The following is a 19,598-nucleotide window of genomic DNA, read 5'->3' on the forward strand; positions in this document are numbered from 1 at the left end:
ATTCTTACAAGTAACCCAGGTCTAGAGCAAATGTAAACGGCCTGGAAACTGTGGCTTTGAGTGACCTCCCTCCCCGCCCATCCCCCCACCCAACAGCATACCTCCTCCTGTCATGCTTTGGGTTCTGCATGTGCTACAACATAATCTCTACCTACCACAGGCTTAATCCATGAGCCTGTAGGATCTGGGCACCTGCCCTCCCTTCTCATCTCTCCCAATTCAATTCCCCTCTCAGTCTGGGAGATTCTTGGGGGCACAGGGTTCCTGCTTGGGGCAAGAAGCATTAGAAAAAGGGGACAGATATGGATGACGTCTCTGGATTTTACTGTGGAGATTCTGAATGCCAAGTGGATTCTAGCATGGGGTTCTCTCATACAACCGGGAAATTCAGCTCGGCGCAGCAGACACCACTCGTGTGCACACACAGGTTCTCTCTGTGATACAGTTTGTATGTGTTTATTTCTTAGCTAAATGACCAGCAGAGTCTCCTCTTTCCAGTGTCTGGCAAAAGCAAGAGAGAGGGAGGAAGTGTCTTTCCCAATACTGGCAGAGACCCAAACAAAGCTGGGAGGGGACTCCTGGGGACGAATGAAAGGACACTCAGATCTCTGGTCCCCCAGGCTGGCTTCCTCTGTGAGAAATGTGGCTCTCTGGCTTCAGCAGCCACTTAGAGCCCATTGTGGCTCTCTCTCAGCTCCATGGCCACTGAGGATACCGGTCTCCTCCAGAATCCATTAGGGCTCCACCTAGACCGGTGGTGGACTGTGTGATTCCCTCCAGGGCCTGGGCCGAGGTTTGGGCCATGGAGTGGATAGACAGCTGTGTCAAAGACATTTCTCAGGGACAGGGAGTTTCTCTAGAAAAAGAAGGCAGAATCATTTCAGAATTGGATTCTCCTCCACTCCCGAGAAGCCTTCACTAGGGACTCCTTCTGGAATCTTCTCCCCCTTTAAACCATTTCCCTCATTCAGCAGTCCTTCCACCAGTCTTTATTTCTTCTTTTGCTCCCCTTTCCCACAAGTCAATAGCTTCCTCTGCACATTGATTGGCTTCTCTGGTTCTAACTTGCTATGTCTCTTTCGTAACTTTCTCCTGATTTTTCTTTCCTCCCTACTCATCCCTAACTTGGTGGCCCTACTATTCATACCTTATTTCCCTATGTTCCCTATTCCTTCCCCCCAGGCAATTTCCTATATATTAGGCACTCACCACACAGAAGTAGAGCCCAACAAAGAATCCCACAGCCACTGTAACCGAGACCAGAGAGATGAGGAAGATTTCCCATGGCTTCAGGGACCCACTGGGCCCTTCATTCACTGTAGTTCCAGCACTTGTGCCAGTACTGTTGGAAGTTGTGATTATTCCAGTTGTCAAGGGTGTACCAGAGCCTCCTGTAGTTGCACTGGGTCCAGTGTTGGAGGCCGTGGTGGTCCCACTGGAGGTTGTGCTGGATCCAGTACTGGAGGTTATGCTGGTCTCACTGGAGGTCATACTGGAACCAATATTGGCAGGTGTGCTGGTCTCACCAGAGGTCACGCTGGATCCAGTATTGAAGGCTGTACTGGTCCCCCCAGGGGTTGTGCTGGATCCAGTGTTGGAGGTTGCGCTGCTCCCTCCAGAGGTCAGGCTGGATCCAGTATTGGAGGTTGTGCTGGATCCACTGGAGGTCACTTGGGATCCAGAGTTGGTGGCTGTGCTGGTACCACCATAGGTCGTGYTGGCTATAGTGTTGGAGRCTGTCCTAGTCCCACTGGAGGTTGTGCTGGATCCAGTGTTGACAGGTGTGCTGGTCCCTCCAGAGGTCAGGCTAGATCCAGTATTGGAGGTTGTGCTGCTCCCTCCAGAGGTCATACTGGATCCAGTATTGGAGGCTGTGCTGGTCCCCCCAGGGGTTGTGCTGGATCCAGTGTTGGAGGTTGCGCTGCTCCCTCCAGAGGTCAGGCTGGATCCAGTATTGGAGGCTGTGCTGGTCCCCCCAGAGGTTGCGCTGGATCCAGTGTTGACAGGTGTGCTGGTTCCTCCAGAGGTCAGGCTGGATCCAGTATTGGAAGTTGCGCTGGTCCCTCCAGAGGTCATGCTGGTTTCAGTATTGGAGGTTGTGCTGGATCCACTGGAGGTCACTTGAGATCCAGAGTTGGTGGCTGTGCTGGTACCACCATAGGTCGTGCTGGCTATAGTGTTGGAGGCTGTCCTAGTCCCACTGGAGGTTGCACTGGGTCCAGTGTTGGCTGTGGTGGGTTCACTGGAAGTTGGGCTAGGTGTGCTCCCACTAACGGAGGTTATGCCTAATGATAATCATAGATGATGACATATATTGAGCATATCTACTTTCTGTTCAATGGTTGGTTAAACTCATTACATGGATAATTCTATTTAACGCTCACTACAGCCCAATGAAATAGATATTATTATTATCAACAGCTAAGATGAAAAAATTGAGGCTTAGAAATGTTGACACTTGCCCAAGTTTGTACAGCTAGTAAGTAGTAGAACAGGAGTTTGAACCCAGGCCATCGAATCTGCACTTTTAGCTACCATGCTAAGTCACCCTCCACATCCACCCCCAACACCAGGGTTACATGACCTAATTTCACTGATAGTAAGCTTATTCCATCATCTGCTGTACAATATTCAACACAGATAAAAAGTATTATAAAGGAGTTGTAGAACCCAGGTGAAACTAGTGTATATTGATTAATTCATTATTAAAGTGGTATTGCTTCTTTCTTGGAAAATATTTCTGAGTGTTATTCAGAAAACACCTATATTAGAATTATCTGGGGACCTTGTTGAAAATAAAGATTTCTAGGCAAACAACTCCAGACTAAATGAATCAGAGTCTGAGATAGGCCTAGGTATCTGGGTGATTACATATGCATTAAAGTTCCACGGGCTCCTGATTACAAGGCAAAGGTTAGAAAAGAGCAAGTTATATGTAACTTAAATATAGAAGATCTCCCAGGATTAAGGTCTGCAAACCAAGATCTACAGGTATAGGGAAGCATTTCCCCCTTCTTGAAGGCTCAGCTAGAGTTAAGGTTGTGCCTATTTTTTGCCTCTCACTACCTTGAAGGACAAAGATGCTTAGCCTCCCCAGATAAACAAAATTTATCTCATTTGTGGCTCATTTTACTATTAATTTGGACATGAGCGCCTAGCACCTCACCACACACGTGTGTAGCTTATTTGAACTAACATAGTATTAGAATTTAGCTCTATTTGGGGAAGGCCCCCTAAACTCTGCAATGGGGTACAAATTGGAGTTAAGGTTAGAATCATGAGTAAAACTAAATAAGAAACTGAGATGAACAACAGTAGGGGTGATGTGAAAGAGGGAGTGGATTTGATTTGAGAAGTTTTGGAGAATAGAATAGTTGAGTCAAAATTGTATGAGGGTGGGGCTTCCCTGGTGGCGCCGTGGTTGAGAGTCCGCCTGCCGATGCAGGGGACACGGGTTCATGCCCCAGTCCAGGAAGATCCCACATGCTGCAGCTGGGCCTGTGAGCCATGAGCCATGGCCGCTGAGCCTGCGTGTCCGGAGCCTGTGCTCCGCAACGAGAGAGACCACAACAGTGAGAGGCCCGCGTGCCACAAAAAAAAAAAAAAAAATTCTATGAGGGCTAATTTTGATTCAAAATGATGAATTCTCGGGGAAGTACCCTGATGGCCTAATGGCTAGGATTTGGCACTTTCACTGTCGTGGCCCGGGTTCAATCCCTGGTTGGGGAATTGAGATTGTGCAAGCCGTGTGGCACTGCGCCCCCCAAAAAGAAAAAGAATTCTCTAAGAAGTCATGCTTCCTAGTTGCACAATAGGAGACGGCCCGAGGAGTGTTTAATAGAGTGTCAGAGGTGCGGAGCAGAGTGGGAGTTAGTTTTGACTTAAATCCTTTTCTCCTTGGCCTGAGGCTGACTGAGGCTGATTGTGGAATAGGGGTTAAGGACACGAGAAAAATTAAGATTTTATAATATAGAAGAGTGATATTTTAAAATAACAGTCAACTCTTCTTATTATTAATATTTAAACCCCAGCCATATCTCACAGGTTATTACCATTTTATAGATGCAGAAATGGAGGCACAGAGAAGTTAACTCACCCAAAGTGTACCAGTAACAGATGGAGCCATGATTCAAACGTAGGCAATTGGAGACCAGAGTCCACAGTTTTAACCACTGTGCTCTGACTGCCTCCCAGGTGATACCTTATTAGACTGAAGCGATTGGGGTGAAATGATGACCCTCACTCTATGGCAGAGAACCAGTTATTCCTAGTGCCGGTCATCATCTCCCACAATCCCTCAAAAGTTCACAGACCATCCACCTTTAAAGAAAAGCACTCACCATATTCCAAAAGTAGGAGATGCAACAGCAACCAGTACATAAGGCAAATGTTTCTTTTCTGCATCTTGATCTGCCTCTTTGTGGCTGGTAAAAAAGACGCTTGGATCCCAAATGTGGCCAAGACCTAGAAGGCAAAGAACAATATTCTTGAGAAAGGAGAGTTCAAGGTGAAGAGGTAAAGGCTGGAGCTTCCAGGAGCTTGGTTCTCCTACGTATGTGTTCTTGGAAAGAATCTGGAGCCTAGCGGGGTGGGAGACTGGATGCCTGGCTTCTTGAGCTTCTTCCACACAATGTTGTTGCCTCTTTCTTTATCATGGAAGAGCTGCAGGAGCCTTTATAGCTTCATAAAAGGGAGGGGTTGGGAAGTTGCCTTCTTCTTCTGCCAACTATGAGCAGGTAACAAAACAATAATGAGCCTGGGAAGGAATAGACTGGGGTTCAACAGGAAGGTGAGAAAGGAGAATGACATGATCATACTAGGCAGGGCACTGGGATGGGTTTGAGCAGGAAGTAGAATGTGATAAGGGGATCAAGGTTGTCAGAGTGGAAGAGACCCACCCTTGAGGCAAAAATAGGGCCAGAAACCTGTTCCAGTTCAAGACTTTGTTTCCTGGTCAGGAAGTCCTGTGTGCCTGCTTTTAGTATGGAAGAAGCCCTAATAGACTGAGCTGAAGGGTAGGACCTGACATCTTTAAATCAAAAAAAAAAAAAAAGAAAAAGAAAAAGAGACCTCAAAGAGAGCAGTAACTAGGGATCTGGGCTCCTGGGATATGGGCAGAAGACAGACGGTATATTGCTGAGCATGCAGTAGACACTCAACAATGCACAATGACTGAACAGGAAAAGAGAGATCCATGGGTAGTGTAGCCATCTTTGGGGTCTCTGGCACATGGGGGATGAGGGTGGGGGAGAGTGTTGAATATGCAGGAACAAGCCACCTGTCACACTCATAGCAGGTAAAGCGGGGGTATAGGGCCCCCCTTTTAAAAAATTTTATTGAAGTATACTTGATTTACAATGTTGTGTTCCTTTCTGCTGCACAGCAAAGTGATTCAGTTATATATATATTCTTTTTTATATTCTTTTCCATTATGGTTTATCACAGGATATTGAATATAGTTCCCTGTGCTATACAGTAGGACTTTGTTGTTTATCCATCTTATATATAATAGTTTGCATCTGCTAATCCCAAAGTCCCAATCCTTCCCTCCCCCACTCCCACAAGGGCCACCTTTTGATTCTCAACCATAGGGATTCCTGTCTTGTTTGTTTTCGGAGTAATTCATAGGACCTTTTCTTCCCTGAGATCCTTCAGATGTTCCCTCTCATCAGCCTTAATGAAACATCTCTCAGCAAGGTATACCACGGGCACCACATTAGGAGACTTCAGGTCTGTTGGGGGAGGGAGATACTTAGTCCAAGTCCTCTAGGAACTTCGAGTTGGGTCTGGATGCAGATATAGCAGCAGAAAGGACACACAGTCAGCTAAATGAGCATGACTGAAGAGACCCAAATGAGTGGAGGGTTGGGGAGTTTATGGGGAAAGCTTCTTGTGACCAGGGTAAGGGGAGTGGGATTGAAGGGAGTTCCAATGCATAGTCTGTATGACCGAAGTCAGCTGTCTCCATTCCCTGTCAATGAGGAGAAGCTTCGTGGAAGAAACGACATCTCAGGTAGTTTATTTATAGGTGAATGGGTATCCCCGACATGTAAGACCTGCTAGAAAGAAGCTGCAAGCAGGAGGTGGCTGGAGGCATGACGGAGCTTGGAATAAGTCAGTCTGAGAGTCCGGAGGGACAGAGTGTGCTAAGAAAGGCTTACATGCCTAGCGGCTGCAATGGGTGGTTCCTGAGGTTGAGGTGTGAGGGGCCAGTCAGTGACAGATGGGGTCTTGAACTCCCAGCAATCCTAATCTGTGGCTGTAAAGCCAATAGCACTCTAAGAAAGAAAACTTTTCTTCCCTCTAGAATTAATTGGAGGCAGAGGTCCTGAATTCAAATCCAGATTTCACCTTTTAGAGATATCCTAAAAAAATTTTACATGCATACTTATCAGTCTAAATGTAATTAATATCTTTATGCTCCTTCAAAACAATACAAGGACCTTGGAACTCTTTCATTCTTATTACCTGTCTCCCAGCTCAAACCCTAACGTTATCAAGTATGTTAATTCTATCTTGTTTTTTAACTTCATGAGAAGTTATTGCTATCTGCTAACACACCATAAGAATATAGTCACACAGCTACAGTAAGCTGCAAGAGAGACTGGGAAATATAGTCCTTTGCTGGGTGGACATGTGCTCAACTAAAACTTGAGAGTTCTATTTTCAAAGATGGATAATGGATATTAGTAGACAACCATAAAGCTATGACAATATCTATAGTTTTTGCGGATCTGATCCTGTTGTCTATTTGTTTTGTTTTGTTTCTTGCTGGCTTTCACTCATGGTGCCTCATTTGTGATTTGAGATTTATGACTGTAAATTTATTTTTCTTGGGTTGTTATCTATATAAGTCCTTTGAAACCCAAGGTGAGTTCTGATCTTCCACAGTGAATTTGCATGTTTTTGCCAAGCATAGGGAGGCAATACCACTTGTAGATTCCTTTAAATTAAATTATAGGCTTGAGCTCTTTTGAATTACCTAGGTTACATGATTTTGGGCTGCAAACCATGTAAAGTATTGTGGTTACAAGTTATTTCTCAAGAGGTACTTCCCCCATCCTCCCTTCCCTTGCACTGAGTTTAGAGACAGGCAATTTTGCTTGCATTTCCTTAGAGGAGGGGTGGGTTTGTTTTTGTTTGTGTTTTTTAATATTTATTTGGCTGCGCCAGGTCTTAGTTGCAGCACGCGGGATCTTCGTTGCGGCATGCAGGATCTTTAATTGTGATATGCAGAATCTTTAGTTGCGGCACTTGGGATCTAGTTCCCTGACCAGGGATTGAACCTGGGCCCCCTGTATTGGGAGCGTGGAATCTTAGCCACTGTACCAGCAGGGAAGTCCCGGGGTGGGTTTGGTTTTAGTTTACACTCTCCCTGAAGGTTTCAGATTTATGTGAAGGTCTACTACAAGAGTCCTCACCTGGGTTGGTCTGACTGAGGTTGTGCTACCTGAAGCTTAAATTCACTGGTTGGGCAAAAGTTGGCTTGAGTACTCTTACCTCCTTAAGTTCCTACCTTAACTTAGTCTTTACTTTTAGCATTCCTTACTGTCCTGCTGAATCAATGATACTTTTAAGAAGAATTTTTAGTACACCATTTTTAGTTTTTCAGCATATTTTAAGACACCTAGCCCATTATAGAGCCAGAAATTTAAGTCCTCATTGGATTGTTCTGAGAAATAAATGATCGTGTATTTAAAGGCACAGCACAGTGTTTGGTGCATAATAAGCATGCAACAATAAAGGACAAAGGAAGAGCATAAATATATAGATGCCAAGTGTATTTTGAGATTTTAATAGTAGCACGTTGCAGTGATTTTCTCCTTACTTCTCATATAGCATTTGGAAGAGACAAAGAAGTGGGGAGGGAGAATCTTCCCAAAGATGAAGGAGACCTGGAGGACATGTGTAGGTCAAAGATGGCTTTCTGTCTACCTAGTTTGTATGATTTGAAGCTACAAACCCAAATGAAGAATGTTATGCAATTACAAATTCTCAAGGGAGGTTTTTACTCCCCTCCACTCAGTGTCAAGTTTAGAGACAGACATTTGTCTCAGTCGCCAATGTGCAAGGTGGGCAATACAATTTCATTCTAGTTTAACCACTGAAACCTTAACCCTTTTAGGTCTCAGCTTTCTTTAGTCTCCTATTAGACTCCACCCCTTATGCAGGTCCTGGACTTTGTCTCCTGTACCCTAAGTGCTAAGAGGCTGTGAGAAGGTAAGCTTAAATTCACCAGATACGGCAAATGCCCTCAGTGTGACAGCTGGTTCAGAGCTCTCCTTCAGCCTCTCTGAGTCTCTGCCTTCTCTTGGTTGTTGATCTAAATATTACCTACTATCTACCCAGCTAGTTGATACTATCTACCCAGCTGATTGATATAGTTACAAAGATTTTTTTCAATATTTTATCCAGTAATTTTTGTTGCTTTCATTAAGAGGATGAATGCTTTCATGAATGCTTTCATTCATGCATCTTGTCCACTATGTTGCCAGAAAAGTAGAAATTCTCAAAAGATTGTTTTAAGATTACAAATTTCAAAATTGTTAAATGATAGTGCATTTAAAATTACGTAGTACAATGCTTAGCACATAGCAAGCACTCAGTAACAAAGGGGAAAAGGGGGGGAAAGAATGCTCAAACAGATAAACAAGGAAGCAAGTCATCTTGCCACCACAAATAGTATGAGCTGTGCTTTTTAAGGCTGTAATCATATCTTCCTTCTGCCTACTGGTCACACTGCGTCATGAGGAAATAAAAAAGAATTCCAAAGTGAAAGGGCACAGGTTATTACTTGTGCATTAGGAGAGCAAAGAGAAATTGTTGTGCAGTTGGTCACTATGACTTCCTAAGAGGTTCTGAACTATGGTTAAGCTTAGGGAGAATCTTTACTTGAGCTCAGGTCCAAATCTGATGAGGCTGCAGGCCTCCTCCAGAAACACTCTCTGTTTTCTGGCTGCCCTGTTGGTCAAACCCTCGATGATCTCTACCTTGCTCATGACCATCTCCATGGCCAATTCCCTAAAGACCTTTTGGGAGCCCATCTTGACCCTCTTTATGGCCACTGCCTTCTCCTCCATGATCGCCTTCTTCTGCGATATTTCCTTTGCCAGAGTGCCCTGCATTATCCAGTCTATGTCCATACTCCCCCTTCCTCTATGTCTTCCTTGGCAGCCTCTTCTGTGATCTACTTCATGGCTCTTGTCATGGCATCCTCCATGTCCATGACTCCTGCCAGGATTCATGCCGTAACCACCCCCTTGGCTGTGGCTTAATTCATGGTGCACTCCACGGCCTACCCTGTGTCCAGAGCCATATGCTCCTCCATGAACCAGTTCATTTTCTAGGCTATAGAACATTCCAGAGCCCAATCCTGAGTCCAGGTCCAGACCATGGAGGTTATAAATGGCTCTGTTTATCAGGGGAAAAGAAAAGTCATTCTAAAAGAGAAAAAAATATATTTTTAGAGTTAAATCCTTTTCTTTCAGATCATTAAAACTTGGATTGTCAAAAATCACAAAATTTCGCTTTTCGTCCATTCTCTGTGTGTGTCTCTCTTCCTCTCATTTATTTATTTATTCACTTCTCTGAGAAAACAGACTTCCTGATTATTGCACTTGCATACTCTCTACGTGACTGCTACGATCATTGCTCTGTACGTTGGCAAATCCGCATCCTGTACCTAGAGTAGAGTCTCCCAGAAATAGGGAGTCTTTCATTGAGTTAATCAGCCAAGAAAGTTGCATGTCTATGAGGAAAGGTAAAAACAAGAAACTTATGAAAGTTCATAAAATAGAAGTCAGAATAGTAGTTACCTTTGGCTGGGCAGGTATTGACAGGGAGGGGACACCAGAAACTACTCAGATGATAGGAATGTTCAATATTTTGAACGGGATGGTGGTTATTTGGGTGTGTACACATTTTTAAATGAATCAAGCTGTACACTTGAGATCTGTGTACTTCTTATAAGTTATACTTCAAATTTTTTTTTTTTAAGATAAAGGAAGGCCCATTAAGAACTAGAGGTTGGAGAACCAGCTTTAAACACTGTGGCTAAGAGAACAGGCTCTCCTGTGAAGCAGACTTGGATTAGAGCCCCAGTTCTGTCACCACCTCACCCTGTGATCTTCAGCAAGCTACTTCAGTCTCTGACTCCAGTGTCCAAGCCTGTAAAATGGGCTAATAAGAGTACATGCCCCAAAGGTGGTTAAGCAGAGTTAAGGAGAAACAATGCTCTCTTGCACTTTTAGTTCTGGACCTTGCACCTAGGAAACAGTTAATAAAATGCTAGTTATTATTATTACATGTTTATCTTAAACAATTAGAGGATTGTTCATGGCTGGTGAGTCACATTTTGTTCTTGCCACAGGGAGGGATCAGAGGATCTGAAATAAGAAACACAAGTAAGTTGATTATAAATTATGCCAGCCATGGGGCTTCCCTGGTGGCGCAGTGGTTGAGAGTCCGCCTGCCGATGCAGGGGACACGGGTTCGTGCCCCGGTCCGGGAAGACCCCACATGCCGCGGAGCGGCTGGGCCCGTGAGCCATGGCCACTGAGCCTGCGCGTCCGGAGCCTGTGCTCCGCGATGGGAGAGGCCACAACAGTGAGAGGCCCGCGTACCGCAACAAACAAACAAACAAATTATGCCAGCCGTTTGTGGCTCGTGTGTGAATTTTTCATTGATTTATTGTGTATTTACTTGGGCTCATCCTACACATGCTGAAGACCACTTCTGGAATGCATACTGCCAAAATGGGAAAGTATAAGTATATGTTTTAAAAATAGAACAAAAAAGATATATTAGAATCGGAGATTAAGACCAGGATGTAGAATAGAATGCAGAAATGAAGTCTGCTGCTGGCATGTGGCTGTCACCCCTCCCCTGTCCCCAGAGAACTGCGGGGGGCTTTAGGCCTTGAAACAGGCGAGCTCTCAGAGCATCAGAAGCCTCGCCTACTCAAGGGCAGGAGTTTCTGGGGCTTCTGTCCTTGCTAAGGGTATTTTCTTGTTATCCTCCCTTACTGCGTAGTCGGGTATTTTGAAATGGCCAGCCTATCTGAGCTGTGCTAAGGGGTACCTACAAAAGTGAATTTCTTTTCACTTGGGTAAAATCATAAAAAGAGGGGGAAAGAGCCCCGTACTCTCACCCCAGGAAGTAGCATGTGGTAATATCTATGATCGTGAAAAATCTGTTGGGGGCCCGAATGATCATCACTTTCTAGGGATCCTTTTTCTGGTGCTATATAGTTCCAGCTATTTTATAATAGATATGCTTTCCCTTATCCTTGCCTCTATCCACACCACATAGACCCATACATTTACCTCTCTCTTGGGCCCCCACTTCACATTTGTTTTCTTTTTTTTCCATTTCTTGCTATATAATCTATTGTTTATATTTTCTGTTTTGCTCCCTCTCGCGATCTTTGTATTATGGTATGTGAGAAAGTAAAAATCAGACTGAGAAAGTAACAATCTACCCTGCTGTTCACCAGGCTGGGATATAACAATGTGGATCAAACCAGATGCAAAGATTACTGGGAAGAATATTTTCCCCAAGGACACGCTGCAGCCGTAAAACATCAAAACAGCCCCCTTCGTTGAGTGACTTACTCACTTCCAGTGATTTCGTCAGTGAAAAATTTGGTTCTCTAAAATAATAGACTATAGCAAATTTGCTGTTTGAAATTATATCAGTAAGAAGGAAATATCCCATTCTTGTCTGGAGAATCTAAGTTACTTTGGCACAGAGAAGCAGCCTGGATTTCCTACCCAGAGGCAGATGAGTTTCTGAATAACATTCCACATCTCTTGTAACTTTGTACTTTCCAAGGAAACCAGGTCCACGTCACAGTCTAGAGCTGCTGTGGATCCTTGTACACACAGCCCTGCTTTGTTCTGAGCTTATTAAAACTCTGCTTCATTTAACTTTCGCCCAAACTCCACGCTTCCCTCAATACTGTAATGACTCTTTTCCTTAGTTGGTAAGAAGCTCCTTAGTCCCTCTAGTGTACAGTCTCCTTTGGTGCAACAAGCCAATAAATCTGACTTTGTGAGACTACGACTTTACTCCTGCTGCTCTTATGTCGATTGGGTTAGCATATGTGTGACTCGCCACGCACTGACTGCTTTCTCGTTCTGAATATCTTGCTGGTCCCACTCCCATTATTCTATTCCCATTCATGATCCATCTTCTAGGTGGGTTCCCCCCATCTCCATGTACAGTAGCTCACCAGGCAAAACTCAGTCTACTAACAGTCCAACGCCAACCATGACTGCAGCCCAAGAGATGAGGATGACGCCTCAGAGCTGCAAATATCCACTTGGTTTAATCGCATGTGCTGGTGAGTGGCTCACGCTAACTGTGCTGGTGCCCATGGAGACTGGGCTTGTTTTACGGGAGATGGTGCTGGTTCCAGGAGTGGTGGTTGGCTCATGGGTAGATCCTGTCCTGGTGGTCCTAGTACCTGGCACTGATGTGGTGGATGATGTGCCAATAATGGATGTGCCCAGGGCAGAGGTATTTGGGGCTCTCCCAGGGACAGTATTCCTGGCAGCAGGGGATGTGGAGTCCGTTCCAGGAGCTGTGGAGACAGAGATGGGGGTAGTTGGTTTGGTACCAGTGATCCTAGTGTCTAGGAAACATGTCACACGATATGATGCATTGGTAGTGGAGATAATTAACAGGGAGGCAGGTGTCCTTAGAGCAGAGGGGTTGATCTAACACATCTCTGGTGCTGGTGGTTTGAGGAGAGGTGTTGTGGTGGGATGAGAGATGGTAGAAAGTGATTTGCCTGAGGCCACGGTCCCCAGAATAAAGGTGAGTGTCTTACAGAAGAGGAGGTAGAATACGTGCATGGATGGTGCTGTTGATGGTGGAAGCAGAAGATTGAGGAAATGGGACCATGACGCATGTGGACGTGGGAGATCTATTCAATTATGGAAGTGGTCACCCACAGAGAAGAGCGTGGGTTGGGATGAAAGGAATAGGGTCTGACAGTCTTGTGATGTAGTCACTGGGTATAAGGATGGTGCTGGAGGAAGAGATGACAGAATAAGGTTTTTCCATGGATGAGGCAGTGCTCATGGCTTGGAGCAGAGGTGACATAAGCTAACACAATCGTGGTGATCAACAAAGTCGAGCTGAGTGTGCTCGGAACAGATGACCCACGTGAAGAGGCTGGCGACCCCAGGGACGGAGGCGGGGTGGGGGCGGGGGACTCAGACAAGGTGGGAGGACAGGAGAGGCAGTAGAGATGGTGCTGTTGCCAGCAATGGTTGTGTTTAGATGAGACGTGGCTACACTGATACAAGAACAGTGTCCGTCACTGGAATAGCAGAGGGTGGCTCAGAACAAAGTGGGTAGAATCAGTTCCAGTACGACTGCTGATGGCAAGTGCAGAGGTGGTTTTATTCAGAGCAAGTGCCAGAGTATGAAACAAAAATAGTTTGGTCTTGGACTAGAGCAAGGATTGGCAAACTTTTCCTGTAAAGGGCCAGGTGGTAAAATTTTAAGCTGTTTGGTCACAGTCTCTGTTACAGTTACGCAAAGTACCTGGAAAGCAGCTATAGATGTAAACAAACAGGTGTGACTGTGTTCCAACAGCACTTTATTTGGAAAGACAGGTAACAGGCCAGAGCTGTCTTGTGAATTACCGTTTGCATCCCCTGGACCAGGGGTCGGTACGTTGAGGCCACAGTAGTTTCAGAGGCTTTGGTGGGCACAGACTCCACAGTGGTTCCTGAGGCTGTGGTAGAAGCTATGGTGAGTGGTCTCAAAGCCTGTGGTGGTTTCATTGGTGGAGACTGTGGTGGGCACAGATGTCATCATGGAGGCTGAGGTGCTATCAGAGGCTGTGGTGGTCTCAGCGGGCACTGTGGTAGCTGTGGAGGGCACAGAGCTGTAGCTGTCATAGAGATTTTAGTGGAGACTGTTGTGGTATCAGAGGCTAGGCTGTGCTGGCAGCTGTCCTGGTCTCAGAGTTGGTGGTGGAGACCATGGTGGTCTCAGAAGACGTTGTCGTACTCCTAGAGCCGGTGGTGGACGCTGTGGTGGACACATATGCAATTGCTGAGGACGGGTAGTCTCAGACGCTTTGGTGGAGGCCTCGGTGGACTCAGAGATCAAAGTAGAGGGTGTTGTGGGCACGGATGTTATCGTGGAGGTTGTGATGCTCTCAGAGACTGTGGCTGAGGCCAGGACGGGGGACTCGCCCAAAACTCCGCCCCCGCATCAGAGTGGCTTCAGGGTGGGAGGAGGGCATCGGCCGGGGCCCAGGTGGGCCGCTCCTCGGGGGGACGTGGGGACCTGGTGGGATGCTCAGATGAGCCTACTGTCGCCCTCCGCCAGACTCCGCTCTGTTAGGGAGTGAGATTCAGGAGCCACAGGTCAAGTGGAGCCTCCAGGGAAGGAGGGCCGCGGACTGGGGAACCCAGAGCCCCCGCTGCCCGGCCCCGGGCCGCCCTGCTCAGGCTTCCCCTCTGCTCTCGCACCTGGAGCCTGCTCTAGCCCTAGGGATCTTGGGTGCCTGCTGCTAGGACGTGCTCTCTCTTCCCCGGGAAGGTGGCCGGGGAGCATTCCCTGCCTTGCCACTCACTCATTAAGTAATTTTTCCTAATGAGAGCCCAGCTCCAGAGCTTGTTAAAGGATTTCCCCTTAGGTGTCAAAGTGATCACTAGCCCGGGAGAGAGAAGTGGGAAGGGAGACATTCAGGGCCGTGCCCTGGGGCCCATGGCACCTGCTGTCCCCGTTTGCTTTGGGGAGGTGTAGAACCTCCCCCACTCCCCCAAGCACACGCTCTTTGACCCCCAGTGCTCCCTTTTGGTGCCTTGGCAGGGAGGCTTTGGTCGAGTTGGATGTTTTGCTTCATTTTGTTTTGGTTTTTTAATTAGGGTCCAGGCTGGGGAAATTCATGGTTAGAGGCTGGGGTTAGGGGGTATCTGCTTTCCTCCCGGAGCAAGTGACTCTCCTGTCATGGCAGCTGCCACATGCTGCGTCACCATCTGCCCAGAGACTAAAAGCCGGGCAGCTTCCTCCTGTGTCCTATGGCACTCCAGCCCTCTTCCAGAGCCCAGGTGTCCTTCTCTGCCTCAAGGCTCTCTCCAGGGACCTAAGTCTGGGGTCCCTCTGGCACCTGGCTTGCCTCCTTTCTGGCACTCACGCTACAATTCTGCCCTTAGCAGAGCAGATCTGCAGTGGAAGATTCAGAGAGCCCCTCAGGCCTCAGGACCCTCCCAGCCCAGGGCTGGGTCCTGGCAGATAATCCACTGACGTGAGTGTCCGGGTTCGGATTACTGTCCGTGATGGGCTTCCAGCTTCCTACAAATGGAGATGCCAAAAGTGGCAAAAAGCTGCTCGCGGCCCTGCTGTTTGATTCTGGATAGAGTCAAGGTTGGAAGGCCTGTGGCAAACTGGAGTGCCTTTCTGGTCAGCAGAGATGCTGATGCTATCCTCTTCCACTAAGAGTGAGACCCAAGGCTACGTGGATGATGGGCGGTGGTTCGGTTGGGACTGACATTTGGGCACGGAATGGTTTTGGAGCAGGGCTGCTCTCCTACCATGCGTATGGAACATGGCAGATGTGCATAAGTATTGGGCTTAATTCGTTAGAGTCTTGTTTTATTCTGTGTAGTGCTGCCTTGTGATAACTTGTACTGAATTATTTAATTTTAATTTTCCTGTATTTGTGTCTCAGATGAGAACTATGTCTTATACTTCTTTGTAATCCTCAACAGAATGTATAATAGGTGCTTAGAAATACTTGCTTATTAATTAACCCATTTTCTCCTCATTTTGTCACCATGCAAATGAGCCAGGCATGAACTCAGGCTGGCTCTTCTGGAAATCCAGGAACGAGCCATTTTAGGAACAGTGGAAATTCAGCCTCCTCTTCCTCGACCCTCCAAAGAATTCCTGTCTTCCAGCCACTCCTGCTCAAGGTCATCTGTAAGGTCACAGCCAGAGCCAGGAACACCAGTCAGGACTTTCTCCCAACTGATAGCCCAGTAATTATGATGCCTTACTTTATAAATATTTTACACTTTATTGTAAAAAGGCCAATAGATAGAAAGAAGTTATCTGTCATCAGCTAACTCTCCCTTACTCCCTCTGCCCAATCAGTAATAAGTGAAAGGGCTTTAGTAAATTGGAGAGAAAATCCAGAAAACATACACAGATGAAATGTCTGCAAGGAGAAAAATCAGAATCTGGGGTGAAGGTGTGGAGAGAATAGGGGCAGTAGAGAAGATGGATGACTCCTACAGAAAAAAAGCCAAGACTCTGGGGCTTTGCGGGGAGAGAGGAAAATAAATGATGAGTGGGGAACACCGTCAAGGAGGGTCTGGGGTGGGGATCCATGGATGAGACTGCAGGCCAAACAAAAATCCCTCCCTGTGTGCCCACACACAGTCTAGCAAGGCAAGCCAACAGGATGCCCACTGCAGACGTTTAGGAAAACTAAGGGACTCAGGAGGGAGCGGGAAGAGCCGTCTGGGTGACAGATATTTATGATCTTTTCTGGAATTTTTCTGAGAATGGAGAGGGTGGAGAAGGAAATCCTCTTTTCTTCTCAGATCCTATATTTTCATTAAAAAAAAAACAAAAACAGTCAAGGGCCCTGGGAACTCAGAGACAAGCCGGTTTCCCACAAACTCTAAGTAATAGTAGATGGAAATAATATAGGTTGGTCCTGAAACCCAGAAACTCTGTCTTTCGACTCGCCCTGCCCATAACCCTGACTCACAGTCAGTCTGGAGCATTGCCTTCTAAGGCTCCCGAACTTCCCTTCACTGTGCTGTCCCTCCCAAAACTCAGAGTCCTATATTGATCCCCACTCTGTACATCCATCAGACGCCTTTTCATTTTCAGATCATCATCTTCTCTAGCGAACACTTGCCTGTATTATTCGTTCTTTCTTTTCTATACCCCAAACTCATATCCTTTTTGCTTATCACTTCACCCCTTGACCAGTTTCAATAACACAGCAGTTGAAGGGTTGAAGTGTTAACCATCAGTACTTTGCCCTTCCTGGAGTCCAGGAAATAGGAATTGTGGGTCTCATTTTCCATCCAGGAAAGGGGTAAGGCATGGAAGAGCTGGGGGTTGGCGAGTTCTGAAAGATCATTGTGGGGAAGAGATCTGGGTCATGCCGAGAGTCCGTTGCTCCATCAGGTGGACTGGATAGGAAATGGGGCCCCCATCATCCTCTGGGTCATTGTCCTCAGTGTTCTGGGTCAGTGCACGGTGTGTTCGTGCCAAATAGGAGACCTGTGATTGGGAAGAGAAAGGAGGAGTGAGTACCATCTGCCATGCCATTTACTTTCCTCGACACCCATATCTCAGGTCCTTTGATTCTACTCTCCCTGACCCTGGACGTTGGCTTGCTCCTTTCCCAAGATTCCGTTCAAACCCTAATCCTTATTCCAGCCCCAGATCCAGTACATTGAGTTCCAGACTTCATCTCCAGTTCCTTCCTCTGTCTTATTTTCCTTATTCTAATATCCCCCATTCTCACACCCCAGACTCTATCTCCAACTCCAAAATTTTCCCTACTTTACACCCTTTTGTTCTCAGCCACTGCTTTCTTCCCAATTCCACTTTTCATGTCGCACGCATCTATTTTCTTTTTCCATAGTTTCCACCACCACAATCCCTCTATTACCATCCTCCACACTATGCCTCTTTTCCTAGACTTATTAGTCCCTCCAGTTCTGATCCATAACATCTCCTCAACTCCTTATCCCATGGGTTCACTCCCCTGGGCGTCACTCTCCCTTACCAAGAAAATCAGGCCAAGGAACACCAGGAGGAGAATCACTATCAACAGGACCACGATAACTATGGCCCATGCAGGGAAGGAATCATTCTCCCCCCTCTCTCCAGCATGGAAATCTCCTTGTGAGCCAGCTTTGTTCTGGTGTGGATGGCTCTTGTCAGGGGCTTCCGACATGATCGACCTGGTGGCTGTCGAAGAACCAACTGACACATGACGGGAAACCTCAGGTTTTTTTGGACAAGGAGAGGTAGTACTGATAGACGTGTCTCCTGTGACCTTCACTGGAGGTCTTATACTCTCTGTGGCTGCTGTGACTTTTGTTGAATTTTCTGTGTGTTTAATTGGGGATTTTATGGTCTCAGTGGCCAATGTAGTCTTTCCTTGGTGTCTAGTAGATTCTGCTGGAGCTCCTGAGTTCTTGTAATGGGTCCATTTGGTCTTTCCTCCATGTCCCGTGGATGTTTCTGGGGGCCCCGTGGTCCTCTCGTGGCCCGATGTGGTCTTTCCTCCATGTCCTGTGGGTGTTTCTGGGGCCCCCGTGGTCCTCTCATGGCCTGATGTGGTCTTTCCTCCATGTCCCGTGGATGTTTCTGGGGGCCCCGTGGTCCTCTCATGGCCCGATGTGGTCTTTCCTCTGTGTCCTGTGGGTGTTTCTGGGGGCCCCGTGGTCCTCTTGTGGCCTGACAAGGTGCTTCCCCTGTGTCCCATGGGTGTTTCTGGGGCCCCCGTGGTCCTCTTGTGGCACGATGTGGTCTTTACTCCGTGTCCCGTGGGTGTTTCTGGGGGCCCCGTGGTCCTCTCGTGGCCTGATGTGGTCTTTCCTCCATGTCCTGTGGGTGTTTCTGGGGACCCCGTGGTCCTCTCGTGGCCTGACAAGGTGCTTCCCCTGTGTCCCATGGGTGTTTCTGGGGCCCCCGTGGTCCTCTCATGGCCTGATGTGGTCTTTCCTCCATGTCCCGTGTGTGTTTCTGGGGGCCCCGTGGTCCTCTTGTGGCACGATGTGGTCTTTACTCTGTGTCCTGTGGGTGTTTCTTGGGGCCCCGTGGTCCTCTTGTGGCCTGACAAGGTGCTTCCCCTGTGTCCGCTGGGCATTTCTGTGGCCCCTGAGGTCCTCTTGTGGCCTGACACGGTGCTTCCCCTGTGTCCCATGGGTGTTTCTGGGGCCCCCGTGGTCCTCTCGTGGCACGATGTGGTCTTTCCTCCATGTCTTGTGGGATTTTCCGAGGCTCCTGTGGTCCTCTCATGACTTGACGTGGTTGTTTGTTTTTGTTCTTTAGGTTTTCCTGGCTTTTGTGTGGTCTTTTCAGTGGTTTTGTCTGAGGTGGTACATGGTGTTACAGTTTTAGCTGGGTTACTTGTTACTGTTGGTCTCTTTGTTGTGCTCTTAAGACAAGTTGTCTTGCTCTTGGGTGCTGGGGTTGGATGTTTTTTGTGAACCGATCCTTTATCTGTGTTAGTGGAGTCATTAGTATTGTTGTGTTTGTTCCCGGTAATTAGGTCTTTTCCTTGAATGCTGGGTTTTTGTTCAGATGTGTGAGGAGCATCTTGAGTTGCAGAGCTTTGGGAGTTATCTACATCCTGGTGAAGCAGCTTGGAGTGGTGTGTGGTATTGCATTCGTGTTTTCGCTTATGGGTTTCTGTAGATTTTGAGCGGTCTGGGGAGCTGTGTTCTGAATGAAGAGCAGTGTGGTCAGAGCGGTTAATAGAAACAGGGCCTTGAGCCAGAGAGGAAAAATGATCAGATGTTGGGTGTTCACGAGTTTTCTGGTGTTCTTGAAGTGTGGTAGCACCTGTGAAGGGAGAGAGGCAAATAAGAAACTTCCTC

At 47.0% G+C, this 19,598-nt stretch overlaps 2 protein-coding genes across 3 annotated transcripts; both read right to left on the reverse strand.

The window, feature by feature from the left end:
• Positions 1–428: 428 nt before the first annotated feature.
• MUC21 (mucin 21, cell surface associated) lies at positions 429–4,680 on the reverse strand. 2 transcript variants are annotated; one of them, XM_027099508.1, is made up of 4 exons: positions 4,553–4,680; positions 4,341–4,464; positions 1,929–2,285; positions 429–1,613 (listed from the first exon to the last, which is right to left on the reverse strand). In XM_027099508.1, exons 2-4 carry the CDS (start codon positions 4,402–4,404, stop codon positions 1,198–1,200), a joined length of 837 nt encoding a protein of 278 aa, XP_026955309.1. In that variant the 5' UTR covers positions 4,405–4,464; positions 4,553–4,680; the 3' UTR covers positions 429–1,197. The 2 variants fall into 2 exon arrangements, with proteins under 2 accessions (XP_026955309.1, XP_026955310.1); XM_027099509.1 differs by having other exon boundaries at positions 429–856; positions 1,210–1,613; positions 4,341–4,664.
• A 12,106-nt stretch (positions 4,681–16,786) lies between these two features.
• MUCL3 (mucin like 3) lies at positions 16,787–18,481 on the reverse strand. The gene is made up of 2 exons (XM_027099397.1): positions 17,777–18,481; positions 16,787–17,265 (listed from the first exon to the last, which is right to left on the reverse strand). Exons 1-2 carry the CDS (start codon positions 18,479–18,481, stop codon positions 17,119–17,121), a joined length of 852 nt encoding a protein of 283 aa, XP_026955198.1. The 3' UTR covers positions 16,787–17,118.
• Between the last annotated feature and the right edge of the window lie 1,117 nt (positions 18,482–19,598).

Source organism: Aethalodelphis obliquidens, unplaced genomic scaffold (genome assembly GCF_003676395.1).
Source record: "Aethalodelphis obliquidens isolate GAN/ISIS:26980383/991018 unplaced genomic scaffold, ASM367639v1 scaffold131, whole genome shotgun sequence".
Taxonomy (NCBI): Eukaryota; Metazoa; Chordata; class Mammalia; order Artiodactyla; family Delphinidae; genus Aethalodelphis; species Aethalodelphis obliquidens.